General features: G+C 47.5%; 1 protein-coding gene across 1 annotated transcript; it reads left to right on the forward strand.

Moving 5' to 3' along the window:
* Nucleotides 1–6,870: 6,870 nt before the first annotated feature.
* On the forward strand, nt 6,871–21,314 carry Sgf29 (SAGA complex associated factor 29). The gene is made up of 10 exons (XM_048332526.1): nt 6,871–7,256; nt 10,674–10,764; nt 13,660–13,735; nt 14,646–14,718; nt 19,144–19,208; nt 19,891–20,020; nt 20,089–20,235; nt 20,314–20,349; nt 20,444–20,606; nt 21,109–21,314. The coding sequence occupies exons 2-10, from the start codon at nt 10,690–10,692 to the stop codon at nt 21,223–21,225; spliced, it is 882 nt and encodes a 293-aa protein (XP_048188483.1). The 5' UTR covers nt 6,871–7,256; nt 10,674–10,689; the 3' UTR covers nt 21,226–21,314.
* The last annotated feature ends 98 nt before the right edge of the window (nt 21,315–21,412 follow it).

Raw genomic sequence — 21,412 nt, forward strand, 5'->3', positions numbered from 1 at the left:
CCCCTAGGCTGGTTCCCGCCCCTTGAGCCTGTCTGATGCAATCTACCCTTTTCCCAGAAGCCAGCCCATAATTGCCAGTGAGCAGGGAAAGGACCTGAATTCTGGGAGCCACAGGACCTCCTCCCGTACCAGGGCTCGCCCAGTGGGTGTTTTTCCATAGAGACTCCAGCCTGTGGGGGAGGAGAGAGCAGGCAAGGTCTGATACAAACAACGCTCGAGAGCCTGGGCAGCAGAGGCAGAGGACCTTAGATGGGTCACTTCTTCCTGTCACTCCACTCTGCCCTCTGCCACACACCCCTATTTGGACCTGAGTTACAGCCACCAGATGCCCCTCTCTTGGCCCTAGTCCGCCTCAGACACAGAAAATGTCTGGTGGTAGAATATGGAATGAAGAAGCAGGTAAGTCCAGTGCTGGTGACTCATGCCTGTAATCCTAATACCCAGGAGGCTGAGATCTGAGGATCCTAATTTGAACCCAGCAGGATAGACAAATCAGAGACTCATCTTCAATTAACAAGCTGTGGCTTAAGTGGTAGAAAGCCAGAAAGCCAGCCTTGAGGCTGGGAATATGGCCTAGTGGTAGAGTGCTTGCCTTGCATACATGAAGCCCTGGGTTCGATTCCTCAGCACCACATATATAGAAAAATCCAGAAATGGCGCTGTGGCTCAAGTGGCAGAGTGCTAGCCTTGAGCAAAAAGAAGACAAGGACAGTGCTTAGGCCCCGAGTTCAAGTCCTAGGACTGGCAAGAGAGAGAGAGAGAGAGAGAGAGAGAGAGAGAGGGCCTTGAACAAAAAGCCAAGCAAGAGCACAGACCCTGAGTTCAAGTGCCAATACTGGCACCAAAAATAATAATAATAACATCACCAAAACAAAAACAAAGGAAAACGCCAAACAGGAAGGGAAGAAGAGTAGAAATGGAATACTCCACTCTTCGCCTGCAGGATCTGAATTGTACAAGTTGTATGAGTCACTTGACAGGACAGGGTGCTGTCTCTGATTTTATCAGCCCTGCTGTAGCTATGGGCAGGGAGGTAAGCAGACAAAACACTACATCAAAAACAAAACTCTGGTTTCCAGTGAAATAATACTTTCTCTGCTCAAGCCAGACGGTAGTTCTTTGCTTGCACACCCACTTAGCTGTGACCCTCTTAACTACTGTTCTGCTTGTTTTTGTTTATTTGTTTTGTTTTTTTGTGTGTTGTGTTTTGTTTGGGGGTTTGGGTTTTTTTTTTTTGGCCAGTCTTGTGGTTTGAACTCAGGGCCTAGGCACTGTTCCTGAACTCTCTTTTGCTCAAGGCTAACATTCTACCAGTTTGAGCCTCAGCATCTCTCTGGCCTTTCCTGTGTATGTGGTACTGAGAAATAGAACCCAGGGCTTCATACATGCTAGGCAAGCATTCTACCACAGCCCCATTCCCAGCCTCTTGTTCTGTTTTTGTATTACCTAAATTCTGAGAACCACAGCTCAAGGCACACTTCCAATCTAGCTTTTTCTTTTGCTGGTTAGTTGGAGATTGAGTCTCAAGGACTTTTCTATCCCAATTGGTTTTGAACTGAGATTCTCAGATCTCAACCTTCAGAGTAGCTAGGATTATAAACATATAGTCATCAGTGCTCAGCTTGTTGTTGGTGGTGGTGGTGGTCATGGGGCTTGAACTCAGGGCCTGGGTGCTGTCTCTGAGCTCTTTTGCTCAAGGCTAGAGTTCTACCACATTGAGCCACGGTGCTACTTCTGGTTTTCTGGTGGTTTCTTGGAGATAAGAGTTGCATGGAGGGCTGGGAATATGGCCTAGTGGGAAGAGTGCTTGCCTCCTACACATGAAGCTCTCGGTTCGATTCCCCAGCACCACATATATGGAAAACGGCCAGAAGGGGCGCTGTGGCTCAGGTGGCAGAGTGCTAGCCTTGAGTGGGAAGAAGCCAGGGACAGTGCTCAGGCCCTGAGTCCAAGGCCCAGGACTGGCAAAAAAAAAAAAAGAGTTGCATTGACTTTCTTGCCTGGGCTGGCTTCAAACTACAATGCTCAGTCTCAGCCTTCTGAGTAGCTAGGATTATGGATGTGAGCCACCAGCTCCTGGCTTTATTTTTGTTTTGACACAGGGCCTTGCTATGTAACTCAGTCTAGCCTCAGACTCATGAAGCTTCTGCCTTAATATCCCAAGTACTGGGATTACAGTTGTTGGCTCCCATATCCATCTGACATCTTTGTTTTATTTATTTTTTTTTATTTTTTTTTTTGGCCAGTCCTGGGCCTTGGACTCAGGGCCCGAGCACCATCCCTGGCTTCTCTTTGCTCAAGGCTAGCACTCTGCCACTTGAGCCACAGCGCCGCTTCTGGCCGTTTTCTGTATATGTGGTGCTGGGGAATCGAACCTAGGGCCTCGTGTATCCGAGGCAGGCACTCTTGCCACTAGGCCATATCCCCAGCCCCTGACATCTTTGTTTTATTAAAATGTTCCTCTTCCCATCTAGTCTGTTACTGTCCCAACTCTGCTTTGATTCTTGCAGTATTCTGGTCTGGCAAAGAGGGGCAAAATGAAGGAACAGGAGAAGAAGCATAGTGTCTTGCCAAACCAAAGGTCACCGGGGGTCACATGGGCTTGGGGAAATGACAGAAGTCTTGAGCCGCAGTCCTCAGCCTCCTAAGTAGCTAGGATGACAAGAGTAAAGCTCGGACACCCAGAAGACAAGATATTTTGAGATGTAACCAGCATTGACATGGAGGAAGCAAAGTCACTTCCATGGTGACATAGGACAGGGCCAGGTCATCATAAATACATTTTTTTCCTTTCATGAATGTTTAACAGGATAGTCCGACCTTGTGCAGAACTAGGATTGGGAGTGTTATCCAGAACTGTCTTACTCTTGGCTTTTCTGTGCCCCTTCCCCCTATTATTGTCACAACACCAACCACCTCCAATGGCCATATGGGCTCTGAGCAAGGGGGTGTTTCATTCCCTGACCTTGGCCAGCAGGCCTCCCTGGTGACTCATGAACAGCCCTTGGACAGGCATCCAGGGGCTCAACCCCAGCCCCACAGCTTCCTGGTTTCTGTTTGCTCATCTGGAAAGCAAGAACAGCAATAGCAGCCATGCCTGAGAGCCAGGCACGAGGCGTGCTGCTATTTCCGCACTCAGAAAGGAAAAGGAGGCTCTGGGAGCAAATGGCTCAAGGTCACCCTGGGAGTCCTGGAGGACTCCACTCTTCAGTCCACTGGATTCTGCCCCTCAGTCCACCTGACTCCTCCTGCCCGCCAGGGTTCAGTCTGTTAGCACAGGTGGGCAAACACTGGCAAAGGTGTGTTACTCTGTGAGTGGAGACACCTGTCAGCTTCCTCCTGCTCCTCCCTACTTTCTCCCTGCATTGGACCAGGCCCAGTGCTGAAGACACAGGAAACTTCCTATACCTTCTGGAATTTCCATGCAATGGAGGAGGTGGGTCTTCAGCATTATCAGTACATTGTCCATCCAAAATACCAAAAACAGGGGCTGGGGATATAGCCTAGTGGCAAGAGTGCCTGCCTCAGATACACGAGGCCCTAGGTTCAATTCCCCAGCACCACATATACAGAAAACGGCCAGAAATGGCGCTGTGGCTCAAGTGGCAGAGTGCTAGCCTTGAGAGGGAAGAAGCCAGGGACAGTGCTCAGGCCCTGAGTCCAAGGCCCAGGACTGGCCAAAAAAAAAACAAAAACAAAAACAAAATACCAAAAACAAGCCAGGTGTGGTGGTGAGTCAAGGCCAGCTTTGGCAAAAAAAAAGAGTTAGTGAGAACTCCTTCTCAACAACAACAACAAAAAAACGGCATGGTGGCATGCACGTATAATTCCAGCCACATGGAAGGTTTGTAAGAAAATAGAGGTCCAAGTAAAAAGCAGAAGACCCAATCTAAAAAATACTTAAAGCAAACAGGGCTGGAGCAGTAGAGTGTTTGCCTAATGGATTCAGGCCCTTGTACAAGTTCAAACCCTAGTACTGTCTAAACACAGAAAGAAAGAAAAAAAGAAAGAAGCCAGGTGTTGGTGGCTCATGCCTGTAATCCTAGCTATTCAGGAGGTTGAGATCTGAAGACTGAAGTTCAAAGCCAGCTGAAGCAAGAGAGTCCATTTGATTCTTATTTCCATTTCACCACCAAAAAGCCAAAAGTGGAGGTGTGGCTCAACTGGCAGAGTATTAGCCTTGAGTGAGAAAGCTGAGACAACACCCTGAGTTCAAGACCCTATAGTAGCAGTAAAGAAAAAGACAGATAGATGATAGATAGATGATAGATGATAGATAGATAGATGGTAGATAGATAGATATGTGTACTCAAGTAGCTTGTGGCCAGGATAGTGGCTCAGAGTTCCATTCCTGCCCCTAGGGTGCAGGTGACAAAGGGACTGTGGCTTATGCAGATATTCACCTTATTGCTTGATTTGAGAAGGGTCTTTCTAAGTTGCCTAGGCTGACTTCAAAGCCTGTGTTTAAGCAGTCCTCAGCCTCCTGGGGGGCTAAGACTACAGGCAAATGCTACCATACCTGGCTAGAACTTAATAATTGATAATAGGCTAGGTCCAATCATCTTGCTTTCACTAACAATTCTCAGGCAGGTGTGATGTGGGAGGGGTGTAGCTCAGTAATAGAGGTTCACACAGCATGAATGAGGTCCTGGGTTCAAAAAAATTCAAGAAAGAAGCCTAGTGGTCATGCTTGTAATCCTAGATAATCAGGATGCTGAGATCTGAAGATCATGGTTTGAAAGCCCAGGCAGACAAATCTGAGAGGCTCTTATCTGGAATTAGGCAGCAAAAGGACAGGAGTGGTGGTGTGGATCAAGTGATAGAGCTTCAGCTTTGAGCAAAAAACCTGAACAAGAATGTGAGGCCATTTGGTGTAAACCAACTGAACAACTCATAGAGGGGAGAGAGAAGGGGGAGGGGGAGGGGGGAATGAGGGAGGAGGTAACAAACAGTACAAGAAATGTACCCAAGGCCTAACGTATGAAACTGTAACCTCTCTGTACATCGCTTTGACAATAAATAAGAAAAAATAAATTTAAAAAATAAAATGAAATGACTTGTTATATTAAAAAAATGTGAGGCCCAGAATTTTAGCCTCAGGATCACCATAAAGGAAGGAGGGAGGGAGGGAGGGAGGGAAGGAAGGAAGGAAGGAAGGAAGGAAGGAAGGAAGGAAGGAAGGAAGGAAGGAAGGAAGAAGGAAGGGAGTACCCTGTCATGTACTAGATAAGGTTCTTTTCTTTTTTTTTTTTTTTTTTTTTTTTTGGCCAGTCCTGGGCCTTGGACTCAGGGCCTGAGCACTGTCCCTGGCTTCTTCCCGTTCAAGGCTAGCACTCTGCCACTTGAGCCACAGTGCCACTTCTGGCCGTTTTCTGTATATGTGGTGCTGGGGAATCGAACCCAGGGCCTCATGTATATGAGGCAAGCTCTCTTGCCACTAGGCCATATCCCCAGCCCTAGATAAGGTTCTAAGACATGTCAAGAATATTCTGGAAGGTCATTTAGGGAGATCTTTGCCCTCCATTTGGAGGCCTGCTCAGGTTCAAACATGTACCACTCCTTAAGGAGAATGGGCACTCTGGAGCTGGAGTTAGCTCAGGACACCCAACAGTGCTGCTCAGGAGCTGCACCTGCATCCCTACTTGTGGAAGAGAATTTATTTTAGTCGCTGAAATCCAAAGAAAGACATTGAGTGGGCTATATTCTCTATAGTGGGTATATCCTAGACTGAGGTTATGAAGAATTTTATTTTCTATGCCATAGATTCTAGTTTTTTGTTTTTGTTTTGGTATGGTACGTAATTTATAAGCAGACAATAAATGAGTTCATGAGCGTTTTATCCTTCCTATCTTGGATGGCAAGCATATTGCGCCACCTTCTGGTCATAACCAGAATGTAGAACTGAGACTGGATGAAGGGTTTGCCATTCATTGAGCCATAAGAAGAAATTGAAGGTTGTGGAAGAAAATGATGTATTAAACTTGAGGGCTGGAATAGTCTCAGTGATGAGGTCTGGAGTTTTCTTTTTTTTTTTTTTTTTTTTTTTTGGCTAGTCCTGGGCCTTGGACTCAGGGCCTGAGCACTGTCCCTGGCTTCCTTTTTGCTCAAGGCTAGCACTCTGCCACTTGAGCCACAGCGCCACTTCTGGCCATTTTCTGTATATGTGGTGCTGGGGAATCGAACCCAGAGCCTCATGTATACGAGGCAAGCTCTCTTGCCACTAGGCCATATCCCCAGCCCAAGGTCTGGAGTTTTCTAACAAATAGAAAATATGAACAATTTATTATGTGCCATGCATTAGAGGTACAGGGAATATACCTAATTGTTGATCTTCTACGAGACTATCAAATAACCAACAGGCAAATATATAAAGACATTTTAGAAATTACATAGGAAATAAAACAAGGATGGTTTTCAGGGAACACTATTGTAGTTAAATGTTTGCGTATCCACATTTTTAATATCCTGGGAAGATTCTGGAAAAGTGTGGTTTCTGAACTCAATAATCTGCTTGTTTATAGTTTATTTCTAATTCAATTAATTTTAAGAAGCTAGCTGAGAAAGAAAAGTTCATGTGACTCATCGCCAAATTAACCACCAAAAAGGCCAGAGTGGAGAGCTGTAGTGAAAGCTTCAGCCTGGAGGGAAAAAGCTCAGGGGCAGTGCCCAGGATCTGAGTTCAAGCCTCAGTACTGGAATGACCACACACACACACACACACACACGTGTTAGGTCCACAGCAAAACCATAGATACCAACTTTTCATGAAGACCCGTCCTCTCCCCCCAGTAGTTTGCTAAGCTTTGTGTGTGGGGGGGGGGGATGCAGAGGATCCAATCTATAGCCTTACGCATGCCACCCAAAGGCTCTATGCTAGCCTTCCAGTTTGTTCGCTTAATGTAGAAGCTTTAGAGAATAAGGGAAAGCACTGGGGAGGGGGAAGGAAACGGGTGCAACCTGCTGCTTTGTTAAATGTTCGTTACAGTAGGAAACAAGGTGTCGAGGCAAAAACTACATTTCCCAGGGGACATTGCGGCACGTCACGGAGGAAGGACCACGCATGCGTAGAGCGTTTCATCGCCTTAGCCCGAGCTCTTAAAAGGAAAAAAAAAAAAGCGCGTGTGGTTCCCGACGTGCCGCCAATCTTCGAACGCCGGTGCGTAACCACCCTCAGACTCTGGGAAAGCGTTCGAGGGACGCGCCTGCTCCCGCCGTCGTAGTTTCCAGCGCGACGTGCTTGTTTCGCCCGAGACTCGGTAGGCGGGGTCGGGCGGCGGCCTGGGACCTCCGGGGAAGCGCGAGAACCGCGACGAGCCTCCCCTTAGCGCCGAGTTCTCGGCCTCGCCGAGGCGGCCTGGAGAGCGGCGCGTGCGCAGCGACGTGGGGGCGGGGCCTGGGGAGGGGCGGGGCCGACTCGTCATCTCCAACCCAGCCTGCTACTTTTGGGATAGTTCACCTGGTGAGTGATCTGAAATGATGAGTGTCCATGAAAACCAGCGTTTTGTACCTCAGAATGTTTCTCAAAAAGTTCCTTTTTTTTTTTTTTTGAGAAAGTGCCTCGTTATGTAGCCCAGGTGGGCCACGAACTCGCAGTCCTTCTGCCTCAGCCTCCCATGAGCTGGGATTTAAGATGTGCATGTTAAGAACAGTTTCATTCACGTTTTCTCCAGCCACCTTTTCTCATCTGTTTGCTCCATTTGCAGCAGCCTGTACTCCAAAGGATCTTTCCCCATCTAGTCTCTTTTCAACAAACTCTAAGCAGGCCCTAGACAAGCTTACCTACTTGGGGAAAAAAAATCAAGAAGTGCGCATACAGACAGGGTTTAGGGCATTTCCAGAAGATCCCGTTACGTTTGACATTGGAGTAAATGGGAGGGGATAACCAGACTCTCGTAGACAATAATGACTCTCTGTTGAGCAGCTTAATGGTTTTACCCCAGTGTGCTATATAAATATATCATGTTCTCTTTGTGCCATGAGGTAGAAAGTTGACAAGTACTTCTGTGGATGTGTTCATTTGACAGCTACCATTAGATTTAGATATTGAGAGACCAGAAAGTTGGGGTAGGGGGATGTCTCATTTTGTTTGAGATGGGGGGGGCCTGGTATCAGTCAATGTATATTTTGTAAGATAGGGTTAATAGAAGAGAGCTGCTAGACAGCTGTTGTCCAGTATTTGAAGCAATACCTTAAAGATGTTATTTGTTTGATTTACTTATTCATTTATTTTTGTAGTGGTAATGGGGCTTGAACTCAGGGCCTTGGCATTGACCCTTAGCCTATTTATGTCCAAGGTTGGCATGCTTTCACTTGAGCCACAAATCTTCTAGTTTTTTTTTTGTTTTTGGCCAGTCCTAGGCCGCGAACTCAGGGCCTGAGCACTGTCCCTGGCTTCTTTTTTGCTCAAGGCTAGCACTCTGCCACTTGAGCCACCGCGCCACTTCTGGCCATTTTCTGTATATGTGGTGCTGAGGAATTGAACCCAGGGCCTCATGTATACGAGGCAAGCACTCTTGCCACTAGGCCATATTCCCAGCCTGCAAATCTTCTAGTTTTTAGGTGGCTAATTGGAGCTAAGAGTCTCACAGAGTTTCCTATCTGTGTGGCTTCAAACCACGACCCTCAGATCTCAGCCTCTTGAGTAGTTGGGATTACAAGCACAAACCACCTGTTCCCACCAGCAAAATATTTATCAATAGTTATTTGCTGTTTCTTCTACCATAAGAAAAATAGGTTCTTTAATATTTGGACAGGGTCTTCATAGAAAGCCTTATTTGAAGTCAGGTATTGAGGCATATGATTTCAGGATGTTAAGGAAGAAGGATCACAAGTTTGAGGCCTGCCTGGGGACCTCACTGAAACCTTATGTCAAAAAATAAAATTAGGAGCTGGAAATGTGGCTTAGTAGTAGAGTGCTTGCCTAGCATGCATGAAGCACTGGGCTTGATTCCTCCGTACCACATAAACAGAAAAAGCCAGAAGTGGTGCTGTGGCCCAGGACTGGCAAAAATAATTAGCCAGGTGCTGATGGCTCTGCCTGTAATCCTTACTACCCAGGAGGCTGAGATCTGAGGATCCAGGTTCAAAGCCAGCCCAGGAAAGGAAAGTCTGTGAGACTCAATTTTCAATTAACCACCAGAAAACCAGACGTGGTGTTGTGGCTCAAGTGATAGAGCTCTAGCCTTTAACAGAAGAGCTCAGGGACAGTGCCTAGGCCCACAATTCAAGCCACATGACCGACAAAATAAATAAATAAACTTAAAATTAAATTAAAGGGGCTGGGAATGTGGCTTAGTGGTATAGTATAGAATGCTTGCCTAGCATGCATTCCTCATTACCAACTAAACAGAAAAGGCCAGAAGTGGCTCTGTGAGCCAAGTAGTAGAGTGCTGACCTTGAGCACAGAACTTGAACACAGAGAGTCTCAGGGACAGAGCCAAGTCCCTGAGTTCAAGCCCCAGGACTGGAAAAAAATTAAATTAAAAAGGGCTGGGAATATAGCTCAGAGGTAGAATACTTGCCTAATATGTGCAAGCTCTTAGATTTCATCCAGTACTAAAAGAAAAAAATATTTTGTGATTGAAAAATAAAATGTCAGGCTGTTAGCAGCAGAGCTACCTTCAGAAGGCACTCAATAAACATTGCTTGACTTGCTTGTTCATAATGAATACCAACATACCATTGGAGTGGGGTAGACTTCCAGGAAGACTTGCTGGTGTTTTGGTTTCTTAGGGCTACTGTAATAAAATGACTACAAACTATGTGGCTTAAAACAAGAGAAATTTATTCTCAGAGTTCTGGAGGTCCAGTTCCCAAATTAAGATGTCAGCTGTTTTTGCTTTTATCTTTAAAGGGTTTTGAAATTTTGGGCTTGTTTCTTCATAGGATTCCAAAGGAACATAAGTTCCTGGCCTTGCCAGATGGCTGGGTAGTTGCCTGTAATCTTTGGCAGTCCTTACATAATTCCAGTCTCTTCTGCCTCCCTGGTCACATGCTTGTGTGTGTGTCTTATGTATTTTCCTTTTTTTTTTTTTTTTTGGCTGTACTAAAGATTGAGTTCAGGGCCTTGGGGCTTCAACTAAGGTCCTAAGCACTGTCCTTGAGCTTCTTTTGCTCAAGGCTAGCACTCTACCACTTGAGCCACAGTGCCACTTATGGCTTTTTCTGTGTATGCGGTGCTGAGGAATCGAACCCAGGGCTTCATTTATGCAAGGCAAGCACTCTACCGCTAAGCCACATTCCCAGCCCCAGGGCCTTACACTTGTAAGGCAGGTGCTGTCCTGTTTGTGCCATTCTTCTAGCCCTCTTTTCCTTTTATTAAATTAGGACACCAGTCCAATTTCCCTAGACTGAGGTTTGGTACTTTACTTTGGTATGACCTCCTCTTAACATCTTAATTACATCTGCACTGATCCTGTTTTCATAGGTTTTTAGTGTGCATATATGTGTGTGCGTGCATGTGTATGTCCATGTGCACATGTATTGGGGCTTCAAAGCTTTAGACTCTCATTTGTGTTTTATTGTTCAAGGCTAGCACTCTACCACTGGTGTCACACTTCCACTTCTGATCCTACATTCAAATAAGGTCACATTCAACCAGTCCTCTGAAGGGATGCAATTCAACCCACAGTAGCCACTAACAGAGCTCCGCTCTGTTCTTTTCTCCTCACCAGGCACCTCACATATAACATGGCCCTTGTTTCTGCTGATTCACGAATTGCAGAACTTCTGACAGAGCTCCATCAGCTGATCAAGCAAACCCAGGTAAGAAAAAAGCCCCATCTTCTCCCTCCTAGAGGGGAAAGTGAGCTTGATCCTGAGCTGTGGGAGGCTTATGTTTGGAAATGGTCATGAAAGAGCTAAGGTGATGTAATGAAGAGGAGAAAAATCTTTTTTTTTTTTTTTTGGCCAGTCCTGGGGCTTGAATTCAGGGCCTGAGCACTGTTTCTGGCTTCTTTTTGCTGAAGGCTAGCATTCTGCCACTTGAGCCACAGCACCACTTCTGGCCATTTTCTTTATATGTGGTGCTGAGGAATCAAACCCAGGGCTTCATGTATACGAGGCAAGCACTCTTGCCACTAGGCTATATTCCCAGCCCCGAGAAGGGAGAAATCTTGAGAGTGACTACTATTCCTGTTAGATATTCTGTTGTGCACAGGATCTATTCCAGCTTATTTTTTGAGGCGGGGTATCAGCCCTAAGTCTTGAATTCAGAACCTGGATCTGTCCCTGAGCCAGCACTCTATCACTTGAACCACAGCTCCATTTCCAGCTTTTAGTGTCTAACTGGAGATAAGAATATCAGGACTTTCCTGTCTGGACTGGCTTTGAGTCATAATCCTCAGATCTCAGCCTCCTAAGTAGCAAAAAAAGGCAAAACTAGGTTAATGCCGGAGTGTAGGGAGGAATGGGAAGGATAGGAGGATGGATAGCTGGAGAATAGAGTATAATTAGGGAGGTAGAACTATTTTGAATGCTACTGTACTGGTAGGGCTGTATAATGGTTGGGTACATGACATGAAGTATCTGCCAAAACTCCTTGGAGTATACAACAGAAAGGGAACTTTATAAGCTATGGCCTTTAATTGACCATAGTGCATCAGTATTGGTTCCTCAGCTGAAAAAGTAAACCACACTAGCCAGGCACTGATGGCTCATGCCTGTATTCCTAGCTACTAAAGAGGTAGAGATCTGAGGATCTTTGTTCAAAGCCAGCTCATGCAGACAAACCCGAGAGACCCTTTTTTCCAGTTAACCAGCAAAAAACTGGAAATGGAGGTGTAGCTCAAGTGGTAGAGCTCGAGGCTCTGAATTCAAGTTCTAGTACCAACACAAAACTTAAAAGTTTACCACAGGAATTCAAGATGTGAATAATGGGGAGTGGGGACTGCACATGGTTGAACAGGTAAATTGGGACTCGGTAGTATCTTATCTACTTTTTATTTTTCCAGTCCTAGGGCCTGAACTTAGGGCCTGAGCACTGTCCCTGAGCTTCTTCTGCTCAAGGCTAGCACTCTACCAAATGAGCCACAGCACCACTTTTGGCTTTTTCTGTGTATGTGGTACTGAGGAATGGAATCTAAGGATTCATGCATGCTAGGCAAGCACTCTACCCCTGAGCCACATTCCCAGTCCTTCTTCTCAACTTTTATAAACTGAAAACTCTTATTAAAGTAGTTAATGAAATAAAATTTAAAGAACCCAAAAAGATGCTAGCTTATCATTTGATTTAGTTCAGCCATCACCTGATAGTTCATTTTATTATCATCTTATGTAACAGGATATCTCTCAGGGAAATCACTCAGGGTTGTAGATCTCACAGCTTTCAAAACCAGACATCATCTTGGCAGGCATCCAAGGACCTGCTGTGACTAAGGAATGTGGTTATTCTCTTACTTTTGGCTTCTCTTAATATTGAATTTCCCTAATTATGTAACCCATTCTTCCCCTTGACTGCAGTCCCCTTTTATTTTGGTCAGTGGGTTTTACTCCTGCTTTTCCCTCAGGAAGGAATGTTAGGTTTGACTGCTGTGCTGATCTAGATTACTGGCAGCAGTGTCCGTTTAGTAATCCCCACATACAACCCTGTCTCTTCCTGCTCATTCAGGGTCCAGTTTCCTGGTAGACAGCAGTGACCCTTCTGCCCTGCAGCTATGTTTATTTACTTTGCCACCAATAATATAGGAACACCCTACCCCTCAATCTCTTAAAAATGCTCTGAGGGGCTGGGAATGTGGCTTAGTGGTAAAATGCCTGAGAATGGTGGAAAACATAATTTTCCTTTTTTGGTACTGGTACAGTGTGGTTTGAATTCAGGGCCTGGACACTGTCTCTTAGCTTTGTCAACCAAAGCTGGTGGCTAGTACTGTACCTCTGTACCTCAGCTCCACTTGCAGCTTTTAGCTGATTAATGGGAAATAAGAGTCTTTTGGACTTTTCCTGCCGCAGCTGATTTCAAACCACCATCCTCAGATTGCAGCCTCCTGAGTAGCTAGGATTACAGGCATGAGCCACAGGCACAGGGGCTTAGTTTTAATGTCTTTCTTTCTTTCCTTTTTTGGCCAGTCCTGGGGCTTGAACTCAGAGCCTGACAACTGTACCTGGCTTCTTTTTGCTCAAGGCTAACATTCTGCCACTTGAACCACAGCACCACTTCTGGCTTTTTCTGTTTATTTGGTGCTGAAGAATTGAACCCAGGGCTTCATGCATGCGTGACAAGTATTCTACCACTAAGCCACATTCCCAGCCCTAGTTTTACTTTCTTGCATGGGGTTTCCTGATCCTAGGACCACGGTGTGGGAAAGCATTGGACCAGTGTCCCTTTCACACCTTTCCCAGGTTGACTGAGCAGAGATGTACAAGTTACTGCTGGACTTGTGACTGTGTCCTGTTGGTCCATATGTCAGTACCACACTATCATGCTACCTAACTACCTTTTGTAGGAAGCTTTGGGATTAGTTTTCCAATTTTAGTGTACTTTTCCCCCAATATGGACCTTTTGAATTTCTGTATGAACTTTAGGCTGAGCTTGCCAATTCCTGCATAGAAGTCAGCTGGAAATGTATCTTGTCCTGATTGGGTGTGGGTTGGGGCCTCTGGCCTGGGGTGCAGGCCACACGGTGAAAGGCTGGCTTCCCACACTCCTGATGTCCCTAACAGGAAGAGCGATCACGGAGTGAGCACAACTTAGTAAACATTCAGAAGACCCATGAGCGGATGCAAACAGAAAACAAGAGTGAGTACCTGGGGTTGGAGGTGTGGCTCAGTTGGTAGAGTACTCACCAATGAGCAAAAGAAGCAGGTACCAAGTTCAAGACCTAAAACAAACAAACAAAAAAGAGTAAGTACCTGGACACAGGAAGGAGGGATGAGACAATGCATGTATCTGCATACTTCCCAGTGAACTGCTTCTGGGGCTAGAGGGACAGTATTTCCTTTCGTAGTGAAGGGAAACTGACCACAGACTGCTCAGCACCAGAGAACCTGAGAATCCCTCCATGAGGACTGGAAAAGCAGCAACATGAGGCTGTATCCAAGAAAATGTGCCCTTGGTGGGCACAGGCCAGAGTCTCCTGGGGCAGTGCTTCCTTCTCAGATGCCCTGGCATGCACCTGGGGCCCCCAGGTGGCCACATCCCTGTGCTGGTGCTTTCCTGCTCTGTCTTTTTCTCTGTGTGTTGACAAACACTACCTGCACACGTCTTGTTATGGAAATGCTTTCCTCAAGCCAGGTGCTGGCAGTTCATGCCTATAGTCCTCGCTACTCAGGAGGCTGAGATCTCAGGATCGAGGTTCAAAGTCAGCCCTGGCAGGAAAGTCCCATGAAACTCTTATCCCCAGTGAAGCACCAAAAAAAGCCAAAAGTGGAGCTGCACTTTGCCTTGGGCAAAAAGAAGCTCAGGGACAGTGCCCAGGCCCTGAGTTCAGGCCTCAGGACCAGCAAAAAAAAAGAAAACACACCTCATGTAGTGTGGCAACTGTACCATGAGGAAATGGAACCTTGGAAACTTGTTGGAAAGTCCACAAAGACCAGCCTCCAGGCTCTGGCCTCTGCATCTCCCCAGACTGATCCTGGTGTCCCAGAAACCGTGTGCATTGCTGCTGCTTCCTCTTGCCCAGCCTTCTTACCCTGTGCTTACTCCACAGTTTCTCCTTATTTCCGGACAAAGCTGCGTGGCCTCTACACAACTGCCAAGGCCGATGCGGAGGCCGAGTGCAAGTGAGTACTGCCCACAGCCTTCCCGGCCTGTGGCTCCTCAGCCCAGTGGCCTCTGCTGCTGTGGAGGAGGTAGCCCCTCCCTCCCAAGAGCCACCTCCTCCCCACTCCAGCCTGCTGCTTTGCAGATGCTAGGTGTGCCACCACGATATACTAGTCACATGACCTGGGCCTGTTACTTCCCCTGAAACTCATTTGCTTCCTTTTGAAAACAAGAATAATACGTACAGGTTTATGACCAGAAAATGGAGAATGCACAGGAATGCCAATCTTTTACAACCTCTTCTGAGCATCCCCGGCTGCAAGGCCCAGGAATGGTACTAGTGTGTGGCATGGTACTGTGTAGCATGCTGTGTGGCCGGTGCTATTCCATGTGCTTTTCAAATTTACCTCATTTAATACTCATGGCACTCTGTTTAGATACTTGGTAATATTGCCTCTGGTTTTTCAGACCTAAACTAAAGCACACAAAGTTATGAAATCTGCAAAAAGCCACATAACTAGTGGAAATGCTCGATTTTTTTTTTTTTTTTTTGCCAGTCCTGGGCCTTGGACTCAGGGCCTGAGCACTGTCCCTGGCTTCTTCCCGCTCAAGGCTAGCACTCTGCCACTTGAGCCATAGCGCCGCTTCTGGCCGTTTTCTGTATATGTTGGTGCTGGGGAATCGAACCTAGGGCCTCGTGTATCCGAGGCAGGCACTCTTGCCACTAGGCCGTATCCCCAGCCCAGAATGCTCAATTTTTGTTGTTCTTATTTGAACTTGGCCTTGCACTCACTGAGCTAGTGCTTTATCACTTGATACCTGCTTTGCTGGGTATTTTAGAAATGGAATCTAGCGAATTTTTCTGCTTAGGCCGACATGAAACTGCAATTCTTCAGATCTCAGCCTCCTCTAAGTGCTAGGATTACTGGTGTGAGCCACTGATTTCCATGAAGCACTTTTTTTTTTTTTTTTAAGATGGTCATAGGGCTCGAATTCTGGGCCTGGACACTGTCCCTGAGCTCTTGAGCTAGCACTCTACCACTTTAGCCACAGTGCCATTTCCAGTTTTCTGGTGGTTAATTGGAGATAAGAGTCTCAGGAACTTTCCAGGCTGGCTTTGAGCCTCAATTGTCAGATCTCAGCCTTCTGAGTAGCTAGGATTACAGGCGTGAGCCATTGGCGCCCAACCTCTCATGAAGCACAATTTATTTATTTTTCCAGTCCTAGGGCTTGGACTCAGGGCCTGAGCACTGCCCCTGGCTTCTTTTTCTCAAGGCTAGCACTCTGCCACTTGAGCCACAGCGCCACTTCTGGCTTTTTCTGTTTATGTAGTGCTGAGGAATTGAACCCAGGGCTTCATGCATGCAAGGCAAGCACTCTACCAACTAAGCCATATTCCTAGCCTCTCCATGAAGCATATTTATTTATTTATTTTTGCCACTCCTGGGGCTTAAACTCAGGGCCTGAGCACTGTCCCTGGCTTCTTTTTGCTCAAGGCTAACACTCTGCCACTTGAGCCACAGTGCCACTTCTGGCCGTTTTCTATATATGTGGTGCTGGGGAATCGAACCCAGGGCTTCATGTATAGGAGGCAAGCACTCTTGCCACTAGGCCATATTCCCAGCCCCTCTAATTTCTTTTATATGAGCATATATCAGAGGATTGGGATGAATTTAATTATTACTGCTATTATGAATGGCCTTATCTGTTTAGTTCTATTGTTTTTGGTTTGCCATGTGGCTTGAACTTAGGGTATGAGTGCTGTCCCTATCTTTTTCACTCTAGGGTAGTACTCTACCACTTTGAGTGATAGCACCACTTCCTGTTTTCTGGTGTTGCGAGATAAGAGTCTCACAGACTTTCCTGCCCAGGCTGGCTTTGAACCATGATCCTCAGATTTCAGCCTCCTGAGGAGCTAGGATGACAGGCATGAGCCACCGGTACCCAGCTCCTATCTGTTTTATTTACTTTGTAATGCCTATTATACCAAATGAATTCATTTTATGAATCTCTAAGAATGGCAGCTGCACATTTAAAAATATAATAACTGAAACAGGTTGTAAGATATCATAAGAAATGTACACACTGCCCTACTATGTAACTGTACCCTCTTTGCACAACACCTTGTAAAAAAATTTATGTCCAATTAATAAAAAATATATATATATATAATAACTGCACATTCAGGGACTTTAGCCATGGGTTCCGAGGTCAGCTAAGTAAGCATTGCTAAAGGCCCTGGGACCATTCTTTTCTGACTTGGCTGGTACTTATATGAGTATGGCATTGGGCCATCTTTGCAGACACCATGAGAATAGAGAGGACTTTGCCTTTAAGGGCACAGTTGCAAGAGGAGAGACATCCTAGGTAAACAGTGGCAGGACAGGGTAGTTGGCCTGCAGCAGAAATGAATCTGGAAAGGCCTCTGGGAACAGGAGGAACTTTGATCTGGGCTGTAGGTTAGGAATCCATGGGCAGATAGGGCAGACAGTTCAGGCAGCATGACTGTGGGGAAAATCCCAAGAGAGAGTCTGAAGAGCATGTTGCTTTAGGGGGATGAGGAACAGGCCCGCATGGCTAGGGCAGAACTTAAGGGGCTCCTATATCTTGGCCTAATCTTGGAGGCCATAGGGAGCCAGTGAAGATTCAAAGTAACAAAGAAAAGGACTAGTCTGGATGGGGTTCTGGAACAGTTAAAGAAACCAGGGTGGCATTGCTATTAGAGGTGGACAGGACAACAGCCATGAGATGGAGAGCCAAGATGGGTTCAGAGTAGCTTCTGAGATCAAACGAGTGGGCCATTTGGCAGAAAGGAAGTTCAGAATTCCAAGATTTCCAACTTGGGCAAAGGTCTAGTGGGGCTCCCTGTGCCAGGCTGGGGTAGAGAACAGAACAGTGCCACAGAAACGGCAGATTCTTGTGGGCAGTGTCTCCCAGCTGCCTTCCTAATTTGCAGACCTACCATCTGGCCCACATGCAGCCCTTTTCCACTCACCTGGGCTGCAGTGGTTCGAGTAAGCCATAGTGACTTGATATGAGTAGAGAAGGGGCCGTGGATAAAAGCCAAGGTCTCAAATGTATTAGGCAAGTGCTCTACCACACACTACACCCCTGGCTCCTCTTTTAAGCTTTCCTTTTCTAGACTCACTGCTTGCCAAGCCAAAATATTCTGGATCTAGTTTGGTGTGTGCGGCCCCTGGCATTGGCTTGTCCAGAGGTGAGCTTGGAAAAGCCCATCTGGTCATTGCAGGGCCCATTTTGCAAGTCTGTTGGTATTACACTTTTCCGAGTTTTTTAAAATTTTTTTTTAAATACTATTTTTTTTAATTTATTTTTTGCCAGTCCTGGAGCTTGGACTCAGGGCCTGAGCACTGTCCCTGGCTTCTTTTTTTTCTCAAGGCTAGCACTCTGCCACTTGAGCCACAGCGCCACTTCTGGCGGTTTTCTGTACATGTGGTGCTGAGGAATTGAACCCAGGGCTTCATTTATACAGGGCAAGCACTCTTGCCACTAGGCCATATCCCCAGCCCCACTTTTCTGAGTTTTACACATTTCTGTGCTAAGTATGGCACATGCCTGTACTTTCCAGCACTTGGGAAGTAGGAGGATCACAAGTTCAGGCCAGCTTGCATTACAAAACCAAACAAACCTTCACACGCACACTACTTCCGCCACTCAAAAGGAAAAACAATCCTAAACACCACTGTCATCAGTCACTGAGAGGTGGTGTTGGGCAGACATTACAGAGGGCTGACACCAGTTTAGGGGCTCCAGGTGGCTAGTCAAGGTGGCTTCTGGGTACAATCAAGAGATCCACAAAATACCAGCTCCACAGTAACTTTTTTTTTCTTTTTGCCAGTCCTGTGGCTTGAACTCAGAGCCTGAGCACTGTCTCTGAGCTTTTCTTGCTCAAGGCTAGCACTCTACCAATTGAGCCACAGCACCACTTCTGGCTTTTTCTGTTTATGTGGTGCTAAGGAATCGAACCCAGGGCTTCATGTATGTGAGGAAAGCACTCTACCACTAGGCCATATTCCCAGGCCCCACACAGTAACGTGTTTTTTTTTAGGAGTACACACTAATAAAGACAAGTACATTATCGGAGTCCTATAGCAGTGACACTGTGGTTATTGTGGTCAAGTGCGATGCACTGTACATGACAGGTTATCACAGCAGGATTGCTCCCCCAGCATCGCCATAGGCACGTGATGTGTACACTCAGACAGGAAAATGGCAGAGGACCAGTAGACAAGGGGATTTGCAGCTCCATTATATGGGTCACTGTGACATATGTGCACGTGGCTCATCCTTCTGCAGAGTCCCACTCCACATAATGTCAGTGGTTTCCAGCAGAATTGTCCTCCAGCGCCCAGGCTGCTTAAGCAGAGAAGGGAGCCCATTGCCAAGTGCTTCACTCATCTCCCTTCTTGCTTCTCTGCCCTCAGCATCCTCCGCAAAGCCCTGGACAAGATTGCTGAGATCAAGTCTCTACTGGAAGAGAGGCGGATTGGTGAGTGGGACCAATGCTCCGAGAGGAACAGGGGCTGTGGGCAGTGGTCTCACCTCTGAGGCAGGCTCAAGAGAGTCATTCTCCCCACGGACAGAGGTGACTCCACCCACCCCATCACCCACTATAGGCCCTGGCCATAGCCTCCTTGGTAACTCCCCTGCCTAGTCTCCTGGCATGAGACCTGGCTGGTGGGTTTAGGTAGAGACCCAGTATACTGGCTTCCAGAGTCTCTCAGACACTCAGGCCTTCCTTCCTCTTTCTTGCTTTCCTCTTCCCCAATGTTGTTGCCTCATGCTATTTTGTTCTGAGGTGGTGCAGGGTGTGTGGAGGCAGGCCTGAGGAGACCCAGAGTCCATGTTGGAGACTTTGTTTCTCAAATTGTGCTTGATTTCTGTGTAGTAGTAGAAAAGTATGCAGAAAGGTCTTACTCCATGAGATGATTTGTCACTGCGCCTGCTTGAGCTCGAGGGCCAGCCCCTCCGAACCCCTACTTCATACCTTTCTACTTGCTTCTAAAAAGAGAGGCCGCCATCCTGACTTCTTAGCACCAGAGGTTTAGTTTGCCTCTCCCCCACCCCAGCTGTCTAGTGGGAGGGATGCGCGTGTGGCTAGCCCGGGTGCGCGTTGGGGAGGTGGGGCCGGCGCAGTGCCACTCAGGCGCCTGGCCCCTTCCTCCCCACAGCTGCCAAGATTGCAGGTCTGTACAATGACTCAGAGCCACCCCGGAAGACCATGCGCAGAGGGGTGCTAATGACACTGCTGCAGCAGTCAGCCATGACCCTGCCCTTGTGGATTGGGAAGCCTGGTGACAAGTAAGCCTGGGAGGAACCCTGGGACAGCTGGTGCCCAGGGGCAGGCCTGACCCTGCCTCCTCTTATAGGCCCCCGCCCCTCTGTGGGGCCATTCCAGCCTCAGGGGACTATGTGGCCAAGCCTGGAGACAAGGTGGCTGCTCGGGTGAAGGCTGTGGACGGCGATGAGCAGTGGATCCTGGCCGAGGTGGTCAGTTACAGCCATGCTACCAACAAGTGAGTGCCCCCCCCACCCCCGGCCATGTCCTTCCCACACTGGGCATGGTTTCAGGGGTCTCCTTTTGTCACCCGCAGGTACGAGGTGGATGACATTGACGAAGAAGGCAAAGAGTGAGTGTTCAAGGGAAAAGGGAGGGGAAGCCAGCTACTGGGGAAGCCTCCCTGGGCCATGGCTTGCGTTATCCCACCCCCCCCACACACCCAGGAGACACACCCTGAGCCGCAGGCGCATCATCCCGCTGCCCCAGTGGAAGGCCAACCCAGAGACGGACCCTGAGGCTTTGTTCCAGAAGGAGCAACTCGTGCTGGCACTGTATCCCCAAACCACCTGCTTCTACCGTGCCCTGATCCACACGCCTCCTCAGCGGGTAAGGCAGCTTCCCCAGAGAAACCTCCTGTGCACCAGAGCCAGAGCTGCCCTTCCTCTTCCTCCAGGACCCCGCTGCGGGCCCGTGGCTGGTCCTTAAGTCCTTACCCCAGTGTACTAGCAGCAACAGCCCCTCCTGCAATGGGGATTGGGGAGCAGTGACACCCTTCTCCCTGCCCTTCTCTTTCCTTTTTTAGTTGTTTTTTTAGTCCAAGATGAGGATTCAAACTCAGTATATTATACTGTTGCTCAGTGGCTAGCACTCTACCACCTGAACCATACCACCAGTCCCTCTCTCCGCTCTTTTCTCCCTACATTTGTCCCCACAACTTCCCGGTGCTGAGGAAGGGCTTTGGAGCAACGGGGTCTAAGGTGACTAGCTGGACTTGTTCCCAGAGTGGAAAGGTGGGGGAGTACTCCCCATCCCCATCTACAACTTAGGGCTGGGAGGAGGCTGTCTGGGCCTAGAAGCCTCTGACCCCCTCCTGCCTGCATCCTGCCAGCCCCAGGATGACTACTCAGTGCTCTTTGAAGACACTTCCTACGCAGATGGCTACTCCCCTCCCCTCAACGTGGCCCAGAGGTACGTGGTGGCTTGTAAGGAGCCCAAGAAAAAGTGAAGCTGCCTACAAACATGAGCCTGCCACTGCCGTCCCCAAGAGAGAAGGCAACAAAGGATTTCTATCAGCAAATAAATATTCCTCCATCTACTCCATGCTTCCTAGGCTTTCCTTTCCAGAACCTTTCCCCTCTACTAGGAGGGCATATGGGGATGGGAGGTTGCAGAGGGAGAGGACCCAGTCTGAT

Source organism: Perognathus longimembris, chromosome 23 (genome assembly GCF_023159225.1).
Source record: "Perognathus longimembris pacificus isolate PPM17 chromosome 23, ASM2315922v1, whole genome shotgun sequence".
In the NCBI taxonomy this organism is placed as follows: Eukaryota; Metazoa; Chordata; class Mammalia; order Rodentia; family Heteromyidae; genus Perognathus; species Perognathus longimembris.

Excerpts from the sequence above, each read along its gene's own strand:
- Sgf29 (XM_048332526.1), top strand. The coding sequence starts at position 10,690 with ATGGCCCTTGTTTCTGCTGATTCACGAATTGCAGAACTTCTGACAGAG. Across the intron at positions 20,021-20,088 it reads ATTGGGAAGCCTGGTGACAA|GCCCCCGCCCCTCTGTGGGG; the intron begins GTAAGCCTGGGA and ends CTCCTCTTATAG. Across the intron at positions 20,236-20,313 it reads TACAGCCATGCTACCAACAA|GTACGAGGTGGATGACATTG; the intron begins GTGAGTGCCCCC and ends TGTCACCCGCAG.